The following is a 19,578-nucleotide window of genomic DNA, read 5'->3' as shown; positions in this document are numbered from 1 at the left end:
AGTGTAATATATTTTTATCTAAACTATTCCATTATAACTCTGGCTGTATGTCCAGACTTGCTGCCCTGGTGAAAGTTGAACCTCTGTCCCAGTCTATATCTAGTCTTTTTCAGTCTCTAACAGGTTTTCCTCCAGGATTGCCTTGTGTTTAGTTCTACCCATCTCTGCTCTGACCATCTTCTTGATTCCTGCTCCTGAAAACCATCCCCACAGCATAATACTGCCACCACCATGGTTTACAGTGACAATGGTGTATTTGAGGTTATATGCAGTGTTTCTTTCTGTCATACTGTTTTGCATATAGGAGAAAAAATGTAAGGTTTGGTTTCATCTGACCAGAACACATTCTCCCACACGTTTGCTGTGTGCCTACATCGCTTGTGAAACATAGGCGTGTTTAGACACGGGATGGTTTTTGAATGGCCCCGGATCTTGTGAAGGAAATTTTAAATACTTTTTAAAATCTGTGTTATAAAATATCATTAACATTCCACGTGTATACTTTAAACTAAGCAGATTCTTTTGCATGTGTTCTGTAGTTAATATTTTAAGTCAACTGCAGAAAACCTGTCACTATGGAGTCTTAAAACAAAAATTAACACAAAAAGCATCAGCACAACAACGAGCACATAGGAGATTGTTCTCAAAGTGTCTCAGCTTTATATCAGTGGTTTTTTCCTTTCTTCTCCTCAGCGAGAGACGTACAGCTGGGATTGGAGGGGAGGAAAAGCTTTTCTCTTTCAGCTGCTACAGTAACAGTAGAGCTGCTTTCTCCACCTAATCAGGTTGGACATCTGATTAATTAAGTCAGAGTTAGCTGACTCAACAGATAAAACAACAAGTAAACAATACAGTCTGAAATACCGATTGGACATGATTCATCAGTCATAAAACATATTTTGAGACTCATTTGTGTTTCGTGAGATGTCAACAAAAATAAAATTAACACAATAGGTTTTAGGATCTACTCTGACAAAGTTGAATTCAATTTAGAGGTTTATTACTTTTACAAATTTTAGAAAGGAGGAACATAGAAGCTGAAGAGTGTAACAACTTGATAGAACCACAAGATTTAAGCAGGAACTTTGGATGAAGAGAACTGTGTGGTCAGTTTTTTTTTTTTTTTTTTTTTGTTAGACAGAATAAGGAAAATTTGATTCATGATAATAATTTTTTTTAAATAACCCATAATGTTGGATTGATTTATTGAAACAATTAGGTTTTTTTTTTCCCTTTAGGCTGTTAACAACAAAAAACAAACAAGTTAAACGATTGTACAAATTTTTTATTGAATTCACAAATACTCAAAAACCGATAACATGTAGTTGTTATTTTATTATGAAATTACTTAAAATGTTTTCTACCATTGTGTGAAAATGTAGCTTTTTTGTGGCTGGGCTAAGTTTTTTGTCCTTGTGACAGACGGCTAAGGGATTTCTCGTTACCAATAAGTGCCAGGTTAGTGGAGTGTCTGCAGATTCTCCCACCCGAGCCGTGTATTTACCGCTGTATTTATATTGAAATAAAGTTACACACAGTTGGACACCATTGATTTTCTAAGACAGGTTACTTCTGAAGGAAACTGGTTGCACTGGATTTTATTTACACGCAGTGCACAGGGCGCTTAATAAAAACACACAACACTTTTCAAATTTTTATTTGCAAAACATTGCACTACATTGTGTTGGTATGTCACATAAAATCCTAATAAATTTCTTAGAAGTTTATAGTTGTAGCGTTGCAGAATCTGAGAAGGTATGTAAAAAAACAGCAGTAAAAGGTGGTTTGTGGGCGTTTTACAGAAACATTCAAGAATATTGAGGTTGCAAACCCATTGTTTTGTCTCTGAAACCGAAGCTTCCGTGGTCCTTGGTTTGCATTCTGGCTCCTCCCAGTGAGGCGGATGAGCTGCTGTGATTGGCTGAGATGGCCTCAGTGCGACCTCCCCTCTGTTACTGAGAACCCGGCAAGCGGGCGAACCAGTGGGGTAACTGGTCTAAAATGGCGCTGTCTCAAGGAACAAAGAAAAAAGTTTGCTATTATTATGACGGTAAATACTTTATTTGGACTTCTTACTTGCCCTCGTACCGAAATGTCCTTTACGGAGTATCAGATTTCTAAGTTTTATTTTTCTGTAGTATGGTTTTAAGTGTTGCAACACGGTCAAGCTCTGAAGCCGGTGTTGTGGTGCTAACGTTAGCTTGCTAACTAGCTTGTTTTAGCCGAGTTAGCTATTAGCCCGAATTCTGCACTGAGTGTGTACTTGAGTCTTCAGCTTAGTTTCAAGACACGCAGTATTAAAACAAGCCTTCATGAATTATTAAGGCCTTATATGAGGGTATTTTTGTATATTAAAAATATGCTTAGAGGGGCATGTTATCTATCGATCCGATGAAAATTAGACAGTGTTCCTCCAATTTGCTAACAACTTCCGAGAAGTGAGGAAGGATGCAATTTTCTATTGTGCTGCTTTAACATGCTTCATCTTCCGAAAGGCTTTGGGGAATGAATAAGCCATTGATTGTGTAGTCTTGCTTTACTGAGGATAAATATAGTTTGCATGCTGCATATCTTTGTTCTGCTCTGTATGTGCTCTGTGAAACTGAAAATGAACCCCAGAGTGTTGAATTTGCGCTGAAGTTTGGATATTTGTATTCCTGTTTAATTGATTCTTTTAAGCCAGTTTCCTAATGTGAAATAGGCGAACAAGCCCTGTTGATATCGAAATATCTGATCATAACTTCCGTCTTCCCATTGTGTCGGGTAACGCGTGATTCAGGACGCTCATGAATAATTAAAGATAGATGTTATTTTGGATGCAGAGTTTAATGCCGGTAGTGCTTCATCCATTGCGGACGTAAGATACTGATTTCCTGTTTTCTTTGAGATCTTACTTCTAGATTGCCTTTTGTAAAATTTATAACACATCTATCTATCTAGATTGATATAGATAGATCGATAAATAGCGTGCATTCACACTCGCATTTGGGGCATAACTTAAACTACTACCTGGAGTCTAGGAATAAGCTGATAAAAGGTGGTTTCCATACCATGACTGTGTTTTTGGGTGCTGGAAATATTTCTAAAGAGCTGATTTTGTCTTTCAAGTAAGCAAGACATGGAGAAAACATAGGAGCCCTCTTTCAGCCAGCTGACCAAAAGTGTGCCACAATGGATGGTGGATGGGGCATTGTTGCATTACTTAGTGCTCCAGACAGCCAGAAACAAAAAAACTATGGGAACTCCTGCATTTGCTCTGGCATCTAATTTGGAGTATAAAAATACAAAAGCAAGGAATTATTAGCTAAAGTTATTTCAAACATTGGTTTACATTGACTCAAATAACTGACAGTGGTTAGCTATCTGAAAAAATCCCTACATTTCCTTACAGAAAAGTAGATCATAAAAAATCAATGTAACTCAACAAGGTGCTACAAAATGTCCCATAAGAAGGTGTGAATTGAATGATGGTTAGTTAAAAAAACATCTGGTAAGGAAACGGCTCCCCTTTTTGACTCAGAATGCTGGGTATGAAATGACCAACACCTTTTGTGCTCCTACAGGCGACGTGGGGAACTATTACTATGGCCAAGGTCATCCCATGAAACCCCACAGGATTCGCATGACACACAACCTCCTCCTCAACTATGGACTGTACAGGAAAATGGAGATCTATGTGAGTCAAACACAACAGAATTTTGGATGCAGTTCCTGAGGTTTCATTAGTCATTTTTACTGTACATCTAAACCTTTGGATATCTGGTCCTGTTTGGGGGGTATTTTAATATTTTCTGAACATTGGTAGGATAACCTGTTTAAATGGGAGTGTTGTAAAACTTTACGGAGAAAGAGTCTTGAGACAAACCCAAGAGAATTTCTGTTCAGCTAATGATCTACGGGCCATTTTGGATTTGGTGAGGAACTTCTGGTTTCAGAGTTTGGAATCCTAACTTGAGGGTGTTTTCTATTTCTTTAACATTGAACACAGAAAATCTGTCTTTGGAGTGCAAATGGAAAGCTCCATTGGTTTCCATGTTCCTTTTTCTGCCAAATAGACATCACATTAACACACAGAGTAATTTGTAGGTGTTCAACAGTACAAAGCAACAGAGTAAATTGCTTCCTTGAAGCTCTTTGTGGTGAGGAACTGATAACGGATTGACTTTAATCATTGACCTAAATTTGGATTAATATGTAATTATATGCAAGTAATGAAAAGAACACAGCTGCAGAGAAGTTTCAGCCTAAAATAACAACCCCTCAGTTGGAATACAGCATAGCTGTAAGCAAATAGCAAACATTTAGGTTCCAAGACAAGTATGCCCAATATGTAGCCTCAGTGCTGTTTGCATGTCAGAAATACACTGCCCTGCTTTTTTTTGTCTATTGTATTTAGTTTTAGTACAAAATCATCATTTTACTATTTTTGGTTTTCCACTTTAGTACCTGTCATTCTCAAAGTTTCAATGTGTGCAATATAACGAACTCAAAAGGATGGCTTGAATGGAATATCTGGTATGCTACAATAAAATATTCCTAATGTTTTAGAAATACATTGAACCTGCTCATCAGTAACATGTTTGGCCTTTAGATGAACGTTCAGATTCTTTTATGCCAACATCTAATATAGATTTAAGTTACCGTGATGCTAAAGCTCAAGGAGATAGGTGGGGTCATTGATTGGATGGAAAAGTAAAAGAAGGGTTTATTGGCTTTAGGTTAGTTGCGTTCAATATTCTCATTGAAATCTTCAACAACAAAATCGCAGTTTCCCTAATAATTGTGTATCCTGAGTGTCCAGAGACATTTAGAGATGAAGTGAATGACCAGTGAGGCACCGTAGAACATTAATCACTAAAAATTAGAGCAAACACGTTCAGGGAATAAACTGCCTAAAAGCTGCAAAGATTTCCCATTTGGAAAATGAATTATGTACCGTGCGGCCCTGAAAAAAAATGCTGTTGCTGGCTTTCAGGGCTTAAAAAAAAAACACTGGAAGTGTGGAATCAGGGTTTGTGTGTGCATAAGTAGGCTCAGTTTGTGCAGGTGCCCACAATGATCCAGGTAGAAATTGGCCCAAAGTATTCGACAGATGTCATTTAAAATTTCTGGTAGGACAGTGGGAGTATGTGGATCTCTGCAGACTGGGTGAAATGGCATGAAGCAGGTACCATGTTACCCCTCAGAATCAACCAGCATGGTGCCTTTCACTGCAAGGAGAGGACTGGATTGGATTAATGAAGAAACTCACCGCTACAGGCATTTCGAACATATTCTGTTAGTGACTTGAGTCACAAACCCCCAAAACTATTTGGACTTTATTGAATGCCGTGGCACTGCTTTATTTAACATTTTTAATGAGGCACATTGTGTATATTTTCAGGACTTCTCTAAACTTTAACTTAGTCCTTTTCTGTCCTAATTAACACGCTTTTTGGCTTTTTGTGTAATTTCAGAGACCACACAAAGCCAGTGGTGAAGAGATGACAAAGTACCACAGCGATGACTATATAAAGTTCCTGAGGTCCATCCGCCCCGACAACATGTCTGAGTACAGCAAACAAATGCAGAGATGTAAGTTCTGATTTCCTCTTAACTGTGTTCTCTGGCTCGTTCTATTTAAATCATCTGTTTTCTTCTTCTTGCAGTCAATGTCGGCGAGGACTGTCCAGTTTTTGATGGTCTATTTGAGTTTTGCCAGCTCTCAACAGGTGGCTCCGTCGGTAAGTTAGTTGTTCTGTATTTAACACGGTCCATCTTGTGGTTAAACCACTCTTAGGCTTGAAAACACACTAAATCATCTTAATTATCATAGTTGACTTGATTTACTGAAACATCTTGCTGAGAGGGGTGGCTTTTGTTCAGGATTAACAAATCTCTGACTTGAAGTATCTGTAACGGTTTTGTTTTAGCCGGAGCGGTGAAGCTGAACAAGCAGCAGACAGACATCGCCATCAACTGGGCTGGTGGACTCCACCACGCCAAGAAGTCTGAGGCCTCTGGTTTCTGCTACGTCAACGACATCGTCCTGGCCATTCTGGAGCTGCTGAAGTAAGCTGAACACAGACACTTCTTTTATTTCTAGTTCTTGATTTTCATATCTTGTCAAGTGTCAATCACAAACTTAAATATACTTTATTGGAGTTTCAGGATGCATGTTTTCAGATTTTTTACGAATAAAATAAAAAAAATGATGGATTGCATTTGTATTAATGTGATATCCATAGATAACACCCAGCGCAATCAATTACCTTTGGAAATCACATACTTAGGAAACAGAGTCCGCCTGGAGTCTCCAGTATAAATCCAGCTGTCCTGTGATCGCATCGGAGGTTTTTTTAGAGAACATAAGTCAACAGACAGCATCACGAAGACTAAGAAACACAGCAGTGTTGAAAATGATATCAAGTATTTTTCTGGGTATCTGTGCTGAGTTTGAAATTTTAGTATCTGTTGGGGAATCACTCATTTTGCCAAGAGTTGAAGGCCTGGAAGACATTTTCCAGGCATGGCTAAATGGACTGAGAACAAGGAGACTAGTAAGAGTCGCTCAAACCACCAGCATTCACTGCAATCAGCACCAGGGTTTGAAATGGACCGGATTTGGTAGGGGTCCTGAAAGCCAGCAGGGGTTTTCCTGACGTCAACAACGATATAAAAGGTTGCCGTTAAAGACAACCCCTTCTCTTTCTATAATGGTCTTTGTTACATTGGTCTGTGCTCTATAGCAAGCTAGCATTAGGTAGCGTTAGCTTTTCTTTGCACATCCTTTAGCTTGTAACGCTCTATGGCTTCCCTCTATCTCCTGTACTTATCCAGAACCCTTTTCCCACTGAAAGCCCCAGGATTTGTTTTACCCGGGTAATAGGAATCCCAGGGAGTCTCGTACTTTATTTTTCTATTGCCACAGACTATTTATTTAAATCAGCCTAATGATTTAGATATGGGAAAGTAGTAAAAAAAAAAAGCAGAACTCTGTTGCTTCGAAAACTCAGAAAAAAAACATTTAAATATGTAGGATCATTCTGGATGAACTGACTACACAGATTAAGTTTTGAGGTCTACTTTCTTGCCTAAAACTACTTTTTGTGACACATTAATGGTATAAAAAGGATTAACTTGTATGGTAACCTCTGCCATTACTGAAGCTGTTGGGGCCAAGCTTTGCTGCACACAGCTCCGCCCCTTTAACAAAGTCCGGGTAAAGCTGAAAAGACCATGTCCAGAGTAGGATCACTTACCCATGACAGTAAAATTACCCGGGAAAATTTATATTGAAACGTGACCTGGGCAATGGAAAAGGGGCTCAGGGTGCTTCTTCTTGCCCTCCTCAGACTCCGCTGGCTCTTCCTTCACTCAGAGTCTGAGCTATAGACCAAGCAGCAGGTCCTACGTTGTTATGTTTGTGTCACATACAAATCACATCAAGTTATGTTTTTGGACTGTGGGGCTGCCTTTCTATTGACTTGATTTGTAATGGAAAACGAACCAAACAGTGTAGAGGAGAACTGACCGGAGACTATCTAAGATCAGCTGTTTGTGTATCCTGTGATCTTAAAACTGCCTGCAACAGGAACGGTTGCTCTGTGTGTTTTTATGAATTGGTCCATTCTGGTTGTCAAGGTGGAGAAAATGATTATTTACTTGGATCCTGTACGCTTTCCAGATACCACCAGAGGGTGCTGTACATAGACATTGACATCCACCATGGTGATGGAGTAGAAGAGGCCTTCTACACCACAGACAGGGTCATGACCGTTTCTTTCCACAAATACGGGGAGTACTTCCCTGGCACTGGAGATCTGAGGGTTAGTAGCTCAACTTTTTTCCTGGAAAACATCTTCATTACAATATGGACTCTATGTGAGCATTAATTCAAAAATTTCAATGTACGCAGGACATTGGAGCAGGAAAGGGAAAGTACTACGCAGTAAACTACCCTCTAAGAGACGGTATTGATGATGAATCCTATGAAGCCATTTTTAAACCTGTAAGTTATTTATCTCTTAATTCCTCAAATAACCTGTAACAATAAAGTTGGCACATTTCAGATTATTTCCACATCAAAATAATGTTTGTCTATGTGTTAGATCATGGCTAAAGTGATGGAGATGTACCAGCCAAGTGCTGTGGTTCTGCAGTGTGGAGCAGATTCTCTTTCTGGAGACAGACTGGGCTGCTTCAACCTCACCATCAAAGGTTAGAAAACGGCTCACAATAAGCGCCTTTAACATATTGAAAATAGAACTACATTTGTGTGTGTTTTCTCCTGAAGGCCATGCCAAGTGTGTCGAGTACATAAAAGGCTTCAACCTACCTCTGCTGATGCTGGGCGGAGGTGGCTACACCATCCGCAACGTAGCCCGTTGCTGGACCTTCGAGACGGCCGTGGCCCTGGACTCCTCCATCCCCAACGAGTTGCCCTACAACGATTACTTCGAATACTTTGGGCCTGATTTCAAGCTGCACATCAGCCCATCCAACATGACCAACCAGAACACCAACGAGTACCTGGAGAAAATCAAACAACGGCTCTTCGAAAACCTCCGCATGCTGCCTCATGCCCCCGGAGTCCAGATGCAGGCGATCCCCGAGGACGCTCCTCACGCCGACAGCGGAGACGAGGATGAGGAAGACCCCGACAAACGCATCTCCAGTAAGACAATTTACATAAACAGGTGTTTGATCAAGGCTTAGTTTAAGGGATGTTGACGAATTCCTGTGCCTTACAGTCCGTGCCCATGACAAGAGGATAGCCTGTGAGGAGGAGTTTTCAGACTCTGAGGACGAGGCAGAAGGGCAGGGAGGAGGCCGCAGGAATGCAGCCAACCACAAAAAGGCAAAAAGGGTGAAGAAGGAGGAAGAGAAGGAAGGAGAGGAAAAGAAAGGTAAGGGGACTCTCATTAAAAGTACCTTTTGTAGCCCGTCTGAATTAATAACGTCATGTTTGTTTTCTAGAAGTGAAAGAGGAAGAGAAAGAAGAGGAGAAGATGGATACATCTGGGTAAGAACCAGAGTTGCAGCGAACAGAAATAACCAGGGGTCTAGAAAGGTCACAGTTTTATAATTTAAAACTGGTGCTTTTGAAAGCAATCTTAGCAGTTTAAGTATAAAACCTTTACCTATTTGGGTTATATTGTTTGCACGTTTCACTAACCCAGAAAAAGCCAAATGCTGAAGTTGGCTTTTGATTGAGTAATGCAAAAAAGGGCTATTTCACGGCTTTTTCGCATTTGGTCCAACTTAACTGAGCTCATGTTTAATATCTGTAACAATAACTCAAAGCATTCTTTAAAGCACAGTTTGTAGTTTGTCGATGCTTCGATTTTGTTGTTAAGACATTCAAAAATAGGGTCTAGAGGCCATTAAATCAGTGAAATTGGCACTTTCTGTTTTGTTCAGATGAATGCTCTTTTCTCTGCATTCTGTCTATACTGTAATTGAAATCCATCGAAATGATCAATAGGTTGGACAAAGTCTTCATTTGGAATGTGGAAAGTCAAAGATTAAGGACCATAACTATAAATTCATTGGAAAAACTTTTCAGAAATTCATATTTTTATTTTTTAGGTAATAGAAGTCACCATACAGCTCTCAGTTTATTAGTGTCATTTAGTTCTGTAAAACCCATTTCATATAGATTCAATACACACAGACTGATATATTTCAAGCATTGATATTTGTTTATTTTGATTATAACGACTTGGAGCTGATTAAAAGCGAGGGAGGCTTTAACTAGAGCTGCACAATACAAAGCAAATTTGTCAACCCAATAAGACTGAGAGCGATATGTAGAGCGGCTGGGACTGCAGTAACTGTAAACTGATGATGTGACTACCGTGCATTCAGGCTCTATGCCAGTAATGTATTTGGTGACACGCTTTAAATGGTAAAGAGGTGCTGAAGTCATTTAGAAACTACAAGTACGGTGTTTCATTCCTAGAACAGTAAACATGGGCCTATGTTTGCCTCAAAGCCAAAGCAGAAAGACAAACACTTTTGAATGATTTATTTATTGTAAGTCACATCGTTATGGCAGCATTCACCTATATTGTTGCATATTTCGTGTGTTTCTATTATGCATTCCAAGAATGGCCTACAGCCGTTGCACTGCTTTCGTTAAGCCCCTTCTGAGTCAGATAACGTCTTAAGTGTCTTAGCTAGGCTAAGGAGAATAAGGACTAGACTGTTGCTCAGTGGTCCAAAGGCCTCTGTTCAGATGTAAAAATGTGTTGACCTCCTAGGAGAAGAAAGGCACAGAATCCAGGTTCTTAAGATCCAGAGGTTTCCACAGTCTGTGGTGATTTGGAGAGCAATATCATTTTTTGGTGGTGGTCCACTTTGTTTTATAAAGTCCAAAGTCGGCGTAGTATCAACCAGACCATTTTAGAGATCTCCATGCCTACTTCTGCTGAGAAACTTTATAAAGATGCTGATTTCATTTTCCACACTGCAAACTCACCTGAACATCCCCCCGTAGAGCAGGGGTCTTAAACTCCAGTCCTCGGGGGCGGGTCTCCTGCAACAGTTAGATGTCTCTGCTTCAGTTCACCAGGTTGAATAATGACGCCATTAACAGGACTCTGTAGAACCTGGTTGAATGCTGAGAATGTACTCCAGATATTTGATTCAGGATCGTTGGAGCAAGAATTCTCCTAAATGTTGCAGGGCTGCTTGAGAAGCTATGTTCTCAAGAAGATGAGACACCAGAGCCAACAAAGACTAGCTGAAGGTCTCTATTAACAACAGAACCAGACTGCACTGATGGCTTGCAAAGGAGTCCAGATCAAGTACTGAGTGCATATACTCTACAGTACATGGACAGGCTCACATTTCTGTACTAAAAACAGTTTTATATTGGTCTTATGCAATCAAATTTTCAGAGAACTTTATTTTGTTTTGGTTGAAATTCACCACATTGTGTAAGGAATCTGAGTTTCCATTTTTATTTGAATTCCTGAACTGACATTTCAGAGATATGCTCATTTACCGCTAAACATGTTTCTGTTTCAGACCAAAAGAGGAGATTAAGACAACTTGAAGCGATGCTGAAGAGGTGGATGTTCTGTTGACGTCACCCTACAGATTCCTGTTTACCTCGTGTAACAAGAGGATCTTTTTGTATTCCTGATTTACTTTGTCCTTGCAGACAAACCTGGTTTTCATTGTTTACGCGAGTTGGGCAGCAGGTGGATGGGAGATCACATATTTACAGGAGGTTGAACATCAGCCTGATCTTGTTAGCCCCACCCACCTGCCACCTAATAAGATGTAAAATTCCCTCATTCCCCTTTGAGCTGTTGTGTACATCAGGTTTACTGTAACAAGGAAACTGTTTCCACGCTGGAATTTCTGATTAAAGCCTGTCTGTTGGGCTGCAGTTCTAATATCTTCAAGGATGTAGATGGTTTCACATGCAGACTTTCCTGTTAGTTTTTTGTAACTATTTATGGTGCATCAACACCCTGCCTTAGGCAAGAAGTTCCACCTTGTCGTTTATTAATCTGTGAATGCATGCTTAGAATCATCTCACCTTTAGCATGTATATATTTCTTATTCTCCCCCAAAACAGTCCCTGATTTCTGCCCATTAAGTTATTTTAAATCATGAATACAGTCGGCTCATCTTCCCATAAATATCTGCTCTGTGAACCCGTTTCTTTCCTGTACTGTTTATGTTGGAGTGTGTGTGAACTTTTCCAGAGGCGGATGTTGCTGAGAAAATGACTTATTTTAGAGATTTTGTATCATTTACAGAAAAGTAGAGCAAGTCAGTGAGTGTGGCTGTTTGGAATTGTATCCTTGTGAAATGTGCATTATCATATCTTTGTCATAAAAAAAATAAAAAAAACAGATTCACTTGTTTTTGTGTATACACCCAGTTCACCAGAATTACAGCTTAATCACTTAATTTATCCCAGGACTCTTTGCAAGTCAGTCAAGTTTCTCCATATGAAACTTTATACAACTGCAGCCATTCATTAATTTGGTGGTGTGACCCTACATTTATGGCAATGTTTTTAAGCAAGTATATACAAAAGGCCAAACAGTTGGAGGAAACGGTAAAGTTTCTGTTCACAATGAATGCTCTTCTTAAACCAATGGGTGCTAATCCAGCCAGTAGCTGGCATTCATCACCCAGTGGAACAAAACCATGGATTACCACTGGACTTCACTTAAATGGATTTACGTTTGAAATAAACCCCCGACACACACTAATGTACTAAAATAATACATTTTCATTGAAAACATGCCACTGCAATTAAAGCGGAGTTGAAGCCTTTTTACACAACTGAAGGTTCCATTTGGTCGGTACTAAAACTGAAGTCCAAAAAGCAGCCCACCCTTTTCTTCACCTTTTATTGAAAGTTGAAGCTTACAGGTTAAATGTATTTACTGCAGGTAAATGTTAATTTAAACTTAAAACTATTGGTCAAAACAAGGAGACTGAAAATGCTTTGTCTGGTTTTCCTTCAAGGTCTCTGGATTGAATCTGATGTTAGCTGAAGCCGTCCCTTAGAATGGGCTGGTTGTTTACGCCTCCAGTTCAAAGTCGAAGTACTGTGGGTCAAAGTAATGAATTCGTACATATCCGTCTTCTCCTCCACTGCTGTAACTGTAAGACAGTACACCACAGGACAGGACCATTAAAAAGTTCATACAACAGTCACATTTTGTTAAGAGTCAAGTTTACTTCCTACAGAGCCAAAATGGACAAGACACATCGAAAAGGGACTCGAACAGACCAAACAAATATCATTTAGCACATTTTGCTCCATCGGGTTCATTCACAAATACCAAACTCTTGTTATGATGAATCAATAACTATTACAGTAATGGAAAAGACCCAATGAGGTGAAACAGCTACAGTCAGGGTTTACCTCTTGCCATCGGGATGGAATGCCACACAATTGATGGGGCCAAAATGACCTTTGACTCTGCCAAACTCCTCCTCATAGGTAGCATGGAAGAACCTAGACACAGCAAATTATACATATAACTAATACATCATTACTCAATAAATCATTTATCCATCAAATAACACAAAGCTTTAACTCTCACCTCGCCTCAAACTTGCCGATCCTGGTGGAGGTAGTGGTGACCTCCATAGCTTCTTGCCCACCTCCCATCACCACCTAAATGATATTTTTAGTCAGAGACAGTCCCACGGCAACAGGTTATAAGGAGGTTAAATGTGTCCATAAGAGTTGTGTCTTACATGGTCCATTGTAGGAGAGATGGCAGCGGAGTTTACAGGCCTCTCTGTCCTAAATGTTTTTATGTGATCCAGAGAATTGGAGTCAAACAGCTAAGAGGACAACAGAGAGAGAGACAGAAGGTATATCTGTAAACATATTCATCTACTATAGGTAAAAGCAGAGAAAGTGGGGATGACTCTTACTTTAGAAGTGTTATCCTTGGAGGCAGTGATCACCATAGTGAGATCGACAGATGACTGGATGTCATTGATCTGCCTGGTGTGCTCCTTAGCCTTCTTCAGAATATCCCCAGACTAGAAAACAAACATAAAAATAATCCCAACCCAGTTAGGACAAACTGAAGCTATGATGGCATAGAGGCAGATAGAGGAAACAACTTTCTTTATACACATTAAAAGTTATGATCCTATATTTCTGAGGAATAGCCTAACACTGTTGTGTTTCCAGCCTACCTTCGCACTGAACTGGTTGATCTCTCCATTCTCATGGCCTGCGATGACAAACTCCCCCAGAGGTCCCCACACAGCACTGGTTATCTTATGCTCACTGCAGGGTATGGACACGTAGGGATTGTTGTCATCTGCAGAGACAAATAGTTACCGCCCAGAAGAACCAAACAAAAGGTTAAGGGTCGTACAGGTCCTTATCAAAATATTAGCATATTGTGATAAAGTTCATTATTTTCCATAATGTCATGATGAAAATTTAACATTCATATATTTTAGATTCATTGCACACTAACTGAAATATTTCAGGTCTTTTATTGTCTTAATACGGATGATTTTGGCATACAGCTCATGAAAACCCAAAATTCCTATCTCACAAAATTAGCATATCATTAAAAGGGTCTCTAAACGAGCTATGAACCTAATCATCTGAATCAACGAGTTAACTCTAAACACCTGCAAAAGATTCCTGAGGCCTTTAAAACTCCCAGCCTGGTTCATCACTCAAAACCCCAATCATGGGTGAGACTGCTGACCTGACTGCTGTCCAGAAGGCCACTATTGACACCCTCAAGCAAGAGGGTAAGACACAGAAAGAAATTTCTGAACGAATAGGCTGTTCCCAGAGTGCTGTATCAAGGCACCTCAGTGGGAAGTCTGTGGGAAGGAAAAAGTGTGGCAGAAAACGCTGCACAACGAGAAGAGGTGACCGGACCCTGAGGAAGATTGTGGAGAAGGACCGATTCCAGACCTTGGGGGACCTGCGGAAGCAGTGGACTGAGTCTGGAGTAGAAACATCCAGAGCCACCGTGCACAGGCGTGTGCAGGAAATGGGTTACAGGTGCCGCATTCCCCAGGTCAAGCCACTTTTGAACCAGAAACAGCGGCAGAAGCGCCTGACCTGGGCTACACAGAAGCAGCACTGGACTGTTGCTCAGTGGTCCAAAGTACTTTTTTCGGATGAAAGCAAATTCTGCATGTCATTCGGAAATCAAGGTGCCAGAGTCTGGAGGAAGACTGGGGAGAAGGAAATGCCAAAATGCCAGAAGTCCAGTGTCAAGTACCCACAGTCAGTGATGGTCTGGGGTGCCGTGTCAGCTGCTGGTGTTGGTCCACTGTGTTTTATCAAGAGCAGGGTCAATGCAGCCAGCTATCAGGAGATTTTGGAGCACTTCATGCTTCCATCTGCTGAAAAGCTTTATGGAGATGAAGATTTCATTTTTCAGCACGACCTGGCACCTGCTCACAGTGCCAAAACCACTGGTAAATGGTTTACTGACCATGGTATCACTGTGCTCAATTGGCCTGCCAACTCTCCTGACCTGAACCCCATAGAGAATCTGTGGGATATTGTGAAGAGAACGTTGAGAGACTCAAGACCCAACACTCTGGATGAGCTAAAGGCCGCTATCGAAGCATCCTGGGCCTCCATAAGACCTCAGCAGTGCCACAGGCTGATTGCCTCCATGCCACGCCGCATTGAAGCAGTCATTTCTGCAAAAGGATTTCCGACCAAGTATTGAGTGCATAACTGTACATGATTATTTAAAGGTTGACGTTTTTTGTATTAAAAACACTTTTCTTTTTTTGGTCGGATGAAATATGCTAATTTTGTGAGATAGGAATTTTGGGTTTTCATGAGCTGTATGCCACAATCATCCGTATTAAGACAATAAAAGACCTGAAATATTTCAGTTAGTGTGCAATGAATCTAAAATATATGAATGTTAAATTTTCATCATGACATTATGGAAAATAATGAACTTTATCACAATATGCTAATATTTTGAGAATGACTTGTATAAGCAAAGTTGAGGCTACCATGACTACTGAAAACTTCATCATGTCTGTATTTGTACCTATCTGCTGTGGATCTCTCAGGTCAAAGAAGTTCAGGAAGCATTGGTAACCCATCTGCTTGTCTGTGGAAAACATAATGATGTTGCCGCTGAAGTCGAAGCCACATGTCCTGACAGCAGAGTTGGTGTTGAGCAGAGCCAACTGTTTACCTGAAAAGAAACCATGAGTACATTTACAGGACTCGCATGATACATCTCATTGCCTACAAGACAAGATTTGGTGTGAGATACAGTGCATTGCAAAAGTATTTATATACCATCTTCCTCACTTTTTAGGAAAGCATTAATCAGAGAAGATGCTGCAACGCAGAGGTGGAAGACAATGAGTTGTTCACAAATCTGGCCATTTTAAAATATCGGCAATAATAAAGCCAAAAATTGCCAACCACCATGTGTTGGAAATCTCCTTCATTCCTGCTGTAAAACATGGAGGTGACTGCATCATAAAATGGGAACACTGTTCAGCAGGAAAATGGTAGCTGGTCAGAGCTGATAGAAACAGAAATGGATAAGACTTGTTAGAGGCTGCAAGAGACTGGGTGCAGGCTCACATTTTTAGCGTAACATTGACTCCCAACAGCTAGATATATAATGGAATGGTCTAGATTAAGGCTGTTCTATACTGAATCACAATATATGCTACATTACAATTACAAAGGATTGCTTTCTTGCAATATTTGGTGGGCTGTTATATTGCAAGTGTTGTGCTTTCAGACTTTGCATACTAATAACTGGCTGTTTGGGTGGATTATTACTGCCCTTGGCGCTCACACGATTATCCCAATTTACATTTTTATCCCAATTGAACAATAAAATCCCAAGTGCATGCTTTCCTGACTTTGTGCAACCACGGTTTAGTATAAAGCACATTTATGCATTAAAATAGATGAGTCAAAACCCAGACTGAAATCCAGCAAGGAATGTGGCAAGATATTTGTTGTTCATAGATAACTACACATCTGATCTGACTGAACTTGAGGTATTTGAAGAGGTTTACATGCATTAGACTTGCAGCTATAAAAACCACAGTAAAGGGTGTTTTTTTTTTTGCAATGTATTGACTCACAGGTTGAACACAGATAATTATTTGAAAGCAAAACAATAAGAAGCAAAACAAAGACCCAATAATGCACTACTTCACGTCAAATCTGTCACACACAAATCTCTGTGAATTATGACGCACATTTTATTTGTAATGTGACAAATGTGAATATTTATGCACGGCACTGTATACTGTAACCACTGACAATTACACACCTCCGTAAGATTGTGGGCAACCCACATTAGGTTTTGGTGTCCGGGAAGAAAATCTACCTCACTTACCGGTCTCACAGTCCCACAGTCGACAGCTGTTGTCTGCTGATCCTGTCAACACATTCTTGGTGTCCCCTGACGAGAAGCAAGTTAAGAAAGCTACCCTGAACATCACATACTGCATACAAACCATTACATGGCTAATCACAGCCTTTAAGCGCATAGATGGAGGTCCTGCTGATGAAGGATACAGTCGCAGTCAACACACCACACAGCTCCGGTGTGTCCATTATAGGTACCGAGCCTCTCTCCGTTCACAGAGTACCAAACGTTGGTTACCTGAGGTGCAACATTACATGAAGAGTTGAAGCAGCTGTGTCCCAAAGGTTATGTGGGTCACATGAATGGACAGTGCGTCTGAACTCACCGTGTCCTTGGCTACAGAGAACAGCAGGTCTCCCTCTCTGTTGTACTTAATCTGAGTGATGGACCTCTCATGGCCCTGCAGTAGAATGGGTTTCTAAGGGATACAGAGCTCTCAGTTTAGTATTTAAGCTAAGCTGTTTACTACTGAAAGTGTGTATCTTTAAGCAGCAACAAGCTAGATATGTTAAATTTATCTGGACAAAACCAGCTAAGCTACAGTGCGTCAAAAAAACATCTCTTATTACCCTAACTGTTTTCCTCCAAATTGCAGGTACCATAATGCAGCTAGCGTTAAAGCTAAGCTAATGCTAGCCGAACTAAAGTTAACAAACACATAATGAAAGACGACACTAAACATCGGAATATGTTCCCTAATATATACACCCACCATTTTACTCCGCTAACCGCTGTCAATCGGTTCAATTTATTCACAATGCCTCGCGTAAACAGAGAAAAGATGAACACTCGTGTATGAGGCGCCGGAACCGCGGCGGAAAGGGACCTTCTTCTTCTTTTTTCGCTTTTGGAATGTAGCTGGCGGTTGGCAAACAAACTAAAGGTGCATATACCGCCACCAACTGGACTGGAGTGGAAGTCAATAATACTCAGACCTTCCGTGTACTTAACTACACTCTTACTATAGTACATGTTCAGCCGTTTCTTGCTGATCAATAACGAAATGCTCCCGTTTGATGGTAAAGAGATCTGTTGAGGCCTGTAGGACTACTTCTCAGGCGTGTTCAACAGGATAATCTGTGGTTTACTAAACAAAGTACAATCAAGTGTGGCAATTCTATAATTGTGCAAATGCATGGTGGGCGTAGGAGAGGCGTACTTAAATGAGGACATACACTTTGACAATAAAAAAGAAAACACAACTAAAAGATGTACAAGGGGATACATATTTTAAGATTAGTTTGTGTTTTTGGGTAATTCCATTAACATTTCAAATAGGCCATCACGTTTTAACATATGTCTCAGAGAATTCAAATATACCTGGGATTCAAATAAGAAAACGACACAGGGGAGGATATAACACTCTTTGTTTAGTAATAAAAAAATCTATCAAACAACAATATTCCAAATCAATATTTTTTCCAAATAGGCATTGTGTTTTTTTCTCCCTCCTCAATCCACTTGGCTCTTAATCTAATAAATGCTCCTTTGGAGATAAATTTCATCACGGTTAGGTTGGAGGGTTAGTTTTTATTTATATTTTTGTCTTCTATCGAGGAATTAGTTTTATTGCAGTAGGCTATTTGTTAAGTTGTATGATATCTAATTCTTTTTTCTGCAGTTGTTTCTTAATTTGTTTGGTGAATGAAATAAATTGTTTAATCAGAATCAGAATCAGAATCAGAAAAGCTTTATTGCCAAGTACGTTTTTGGACATACAAGGAATTTGTTTTGGCGTAGTCAGTGCAATACAATACAAATTAAACAGTATAAACATATCTACAATATAATATAAATATATGTGCACAGTTTTAAGTGAGTGAGAGTAAGTATAGAGCAGTATAAGATACAAGAGCAATACAACAGTGCAGGTGATCATTGTGCAAGTATGGCAGTGCAAGTAAAGCAGGAGTCCAAGCTGAGCGTTAATGTAACCTAACGTTAATCATGTATATTAAGAATTCCCATGTTTGGGTTTAGCTGTTTAATTCTTCTGAGTCCTTGATATTGAGGATTAATTCTTTAATCTTTTGGCAGTAGGTGTCATTTTTAAGAAGACTGGGGCTAAATGTTCAATATTTACCTGACTCTGGTGTCCTGTTTGTGGGTTTTATTTGCAAAGAAATAAGGCTATGGACAGAGATTTCAAAGTTGATTTCAATGGCCAAAACTCATTTGCTACAAGCCAGTGATCAATTCTTGATGTGTTATTTGAACTAAACTGTGAAAATGTAATTTTTTCCGTATTAAGATGACACAACGCATCAACTAGATTTTGTTCATTGCAAAACTTAGTGAAGATTGTGTTTGGGTAACTTGAGTCCTGTTCATAAGGCCATTTGTTGTAAAGGTCATAGTTTTTTTAATCATGATGTTATGGAAAAGGCAATTGACGTCACTTCTGTGTCAAAAAGCTAAATCGCGCCCCCTGGCGTTTACTCCTGTAAGTGCAACCCTTCAGTTCAATATATATATATATATATACACCGCTCAAAAAAATAAAGGGAACACTCAAATTACACATCCTAGATCTGAATAAATGAAATATTCTCATTGAATACTTTGTTCTGTACAAAGTTGAATGTGCTGACAACAAAATCACACAAAATTCATTAATGGAAATCAAATTGTTTAACCAATGGAGGCCTGGATTTGGAGTCACACACAAAATTAAAGTGGAAAAACACACTACAGGCTG

General features: G+C 39.8%; 2 protein-coding genes across 2 annotated transcripts; one reads left to right on the top strand and one right to left on the bottom strand.

Annotated features, from left to right (window-relative positions):
- Nucleotides 1–1,894: 1,894 nt before the first annotated feature.
- On the top strand, nt 1,895–11,858 carry hdac1 (histone deacetylase 1). Its single transcript, XM_047384173.1, has 12 exons — nt 1,895–2,050; nt 3,564–3,676; nt 5,457–5,574; nt 5,649–5,723; nt 5,913–6,051; nt 7,667–7,808; nt 7,898–7,990; nt 8,091–8,199; nt 8,276–8,656; nt 8,733–8,888; nt 8,959–9,004; nt 11,014–11,858. Exons 1-12 carry the CDS (start codon nt 2,002–2,004, stop codon nt 11,039–11,041), a joined length of 1,449 nt encoding a protein of 482 aa, XP_047240129.1. The 5' UTR covers nt 1,895–2,001; the 3' UTR covers nt 11,042–11,858.
- A 487-nt stretch (nt 11,859–12,345) lies between these two features.
- Nucleotides 12,346–17,749, bottom strand: eif3i (eukaryotic translation initiation factor 3, subunit I). Its single transcript, XM_047384174.1, has 11 exons — nt 17,593–17,749; nt 17,206–17,298; nt 17,030–17,117; nt 16,848–16,913; nt 15,525–15,674; nt 13,672–13,799; nt 13,402–13,512; nt 13,219–13,308; nt 13,062–13,135; nt 12,881–12,973; nt 12,346–12,615 (listed from the first exon to the last, which is right to left on the bottom strand). The coding sequence occupies exons 1-11, from the start codon at nt 17,593–17,595 to the stop codon at nt 12,534–12,536; spliced, it is 978 nt and encodes a 325-aa protein (XP_047240130.1). The 5' UTR covers nt 17,596–17,749; the 3' UTR covers nt 12,346–12,533.
- Between the last annotated feature and the right edge of the window lie 1,829 nt (nt 17,750–19,578).

The sequence above is a fragment of the Girardinichthys multiradiatus genome, chromosome 13, assembly GCF_021462225.1.
Source record: "Girardinichthys multiradiatus isolate DD_20200921_A chromosome 13, DD_fGirMul_XY1, whole genome shotgun sequence".
In the NCBI taxonomy this organism is placed as follows: domain Eukaryota; kingdom Metazoa; phylum Chordata; class Actinopteri; order Cyprinodontiformes; family Goodeidae; genus Girardinichthys; species Girardinichthys multiradiatus.
This window is presented reverse-complemented; position numbering and strand designations above follow the sequence as displayed.

Coding starts and splice junctions, on each gene's coding strand:
- hdac1 (XM_047384173.1), top strand. CDS start 2,002: ATGGCGCTGTCTCAAGGAACAAAGAAAAAAGTTTGCTATTATTATGAC. Junction 3,677..5,456: donor ACAGGAAAATGGAGATCTAT/GTGAGTCAAACA, acceptor GTGTAATTTCAG/AGACCACACAAAGCCAGTGG. Junction 6,052..7,666: donor GCCATTCTGGAGCTGCTGAA/GTAAGCTGAACA, acceptor TACGCTTTCCAG/ATACCACCAGAGGGTGCTGT.
- eif3i (XM_047384174.1), bottom strand. Junction 13,513..13,671: donor TCAACCAGTTCAGTGCGAAG/GTAGGCTGGAAA, acceptor TTTGTTTTCTAG/TCTGGGGATATTCTGAAGAA. Junction 12,974..13,061: donor ATCGGCAAGTTTGAGGCGAG/GTGAGAGTTAAA, acceptor TGCTGTGTCTAG/GTTCTTCCATGCTACCTATG.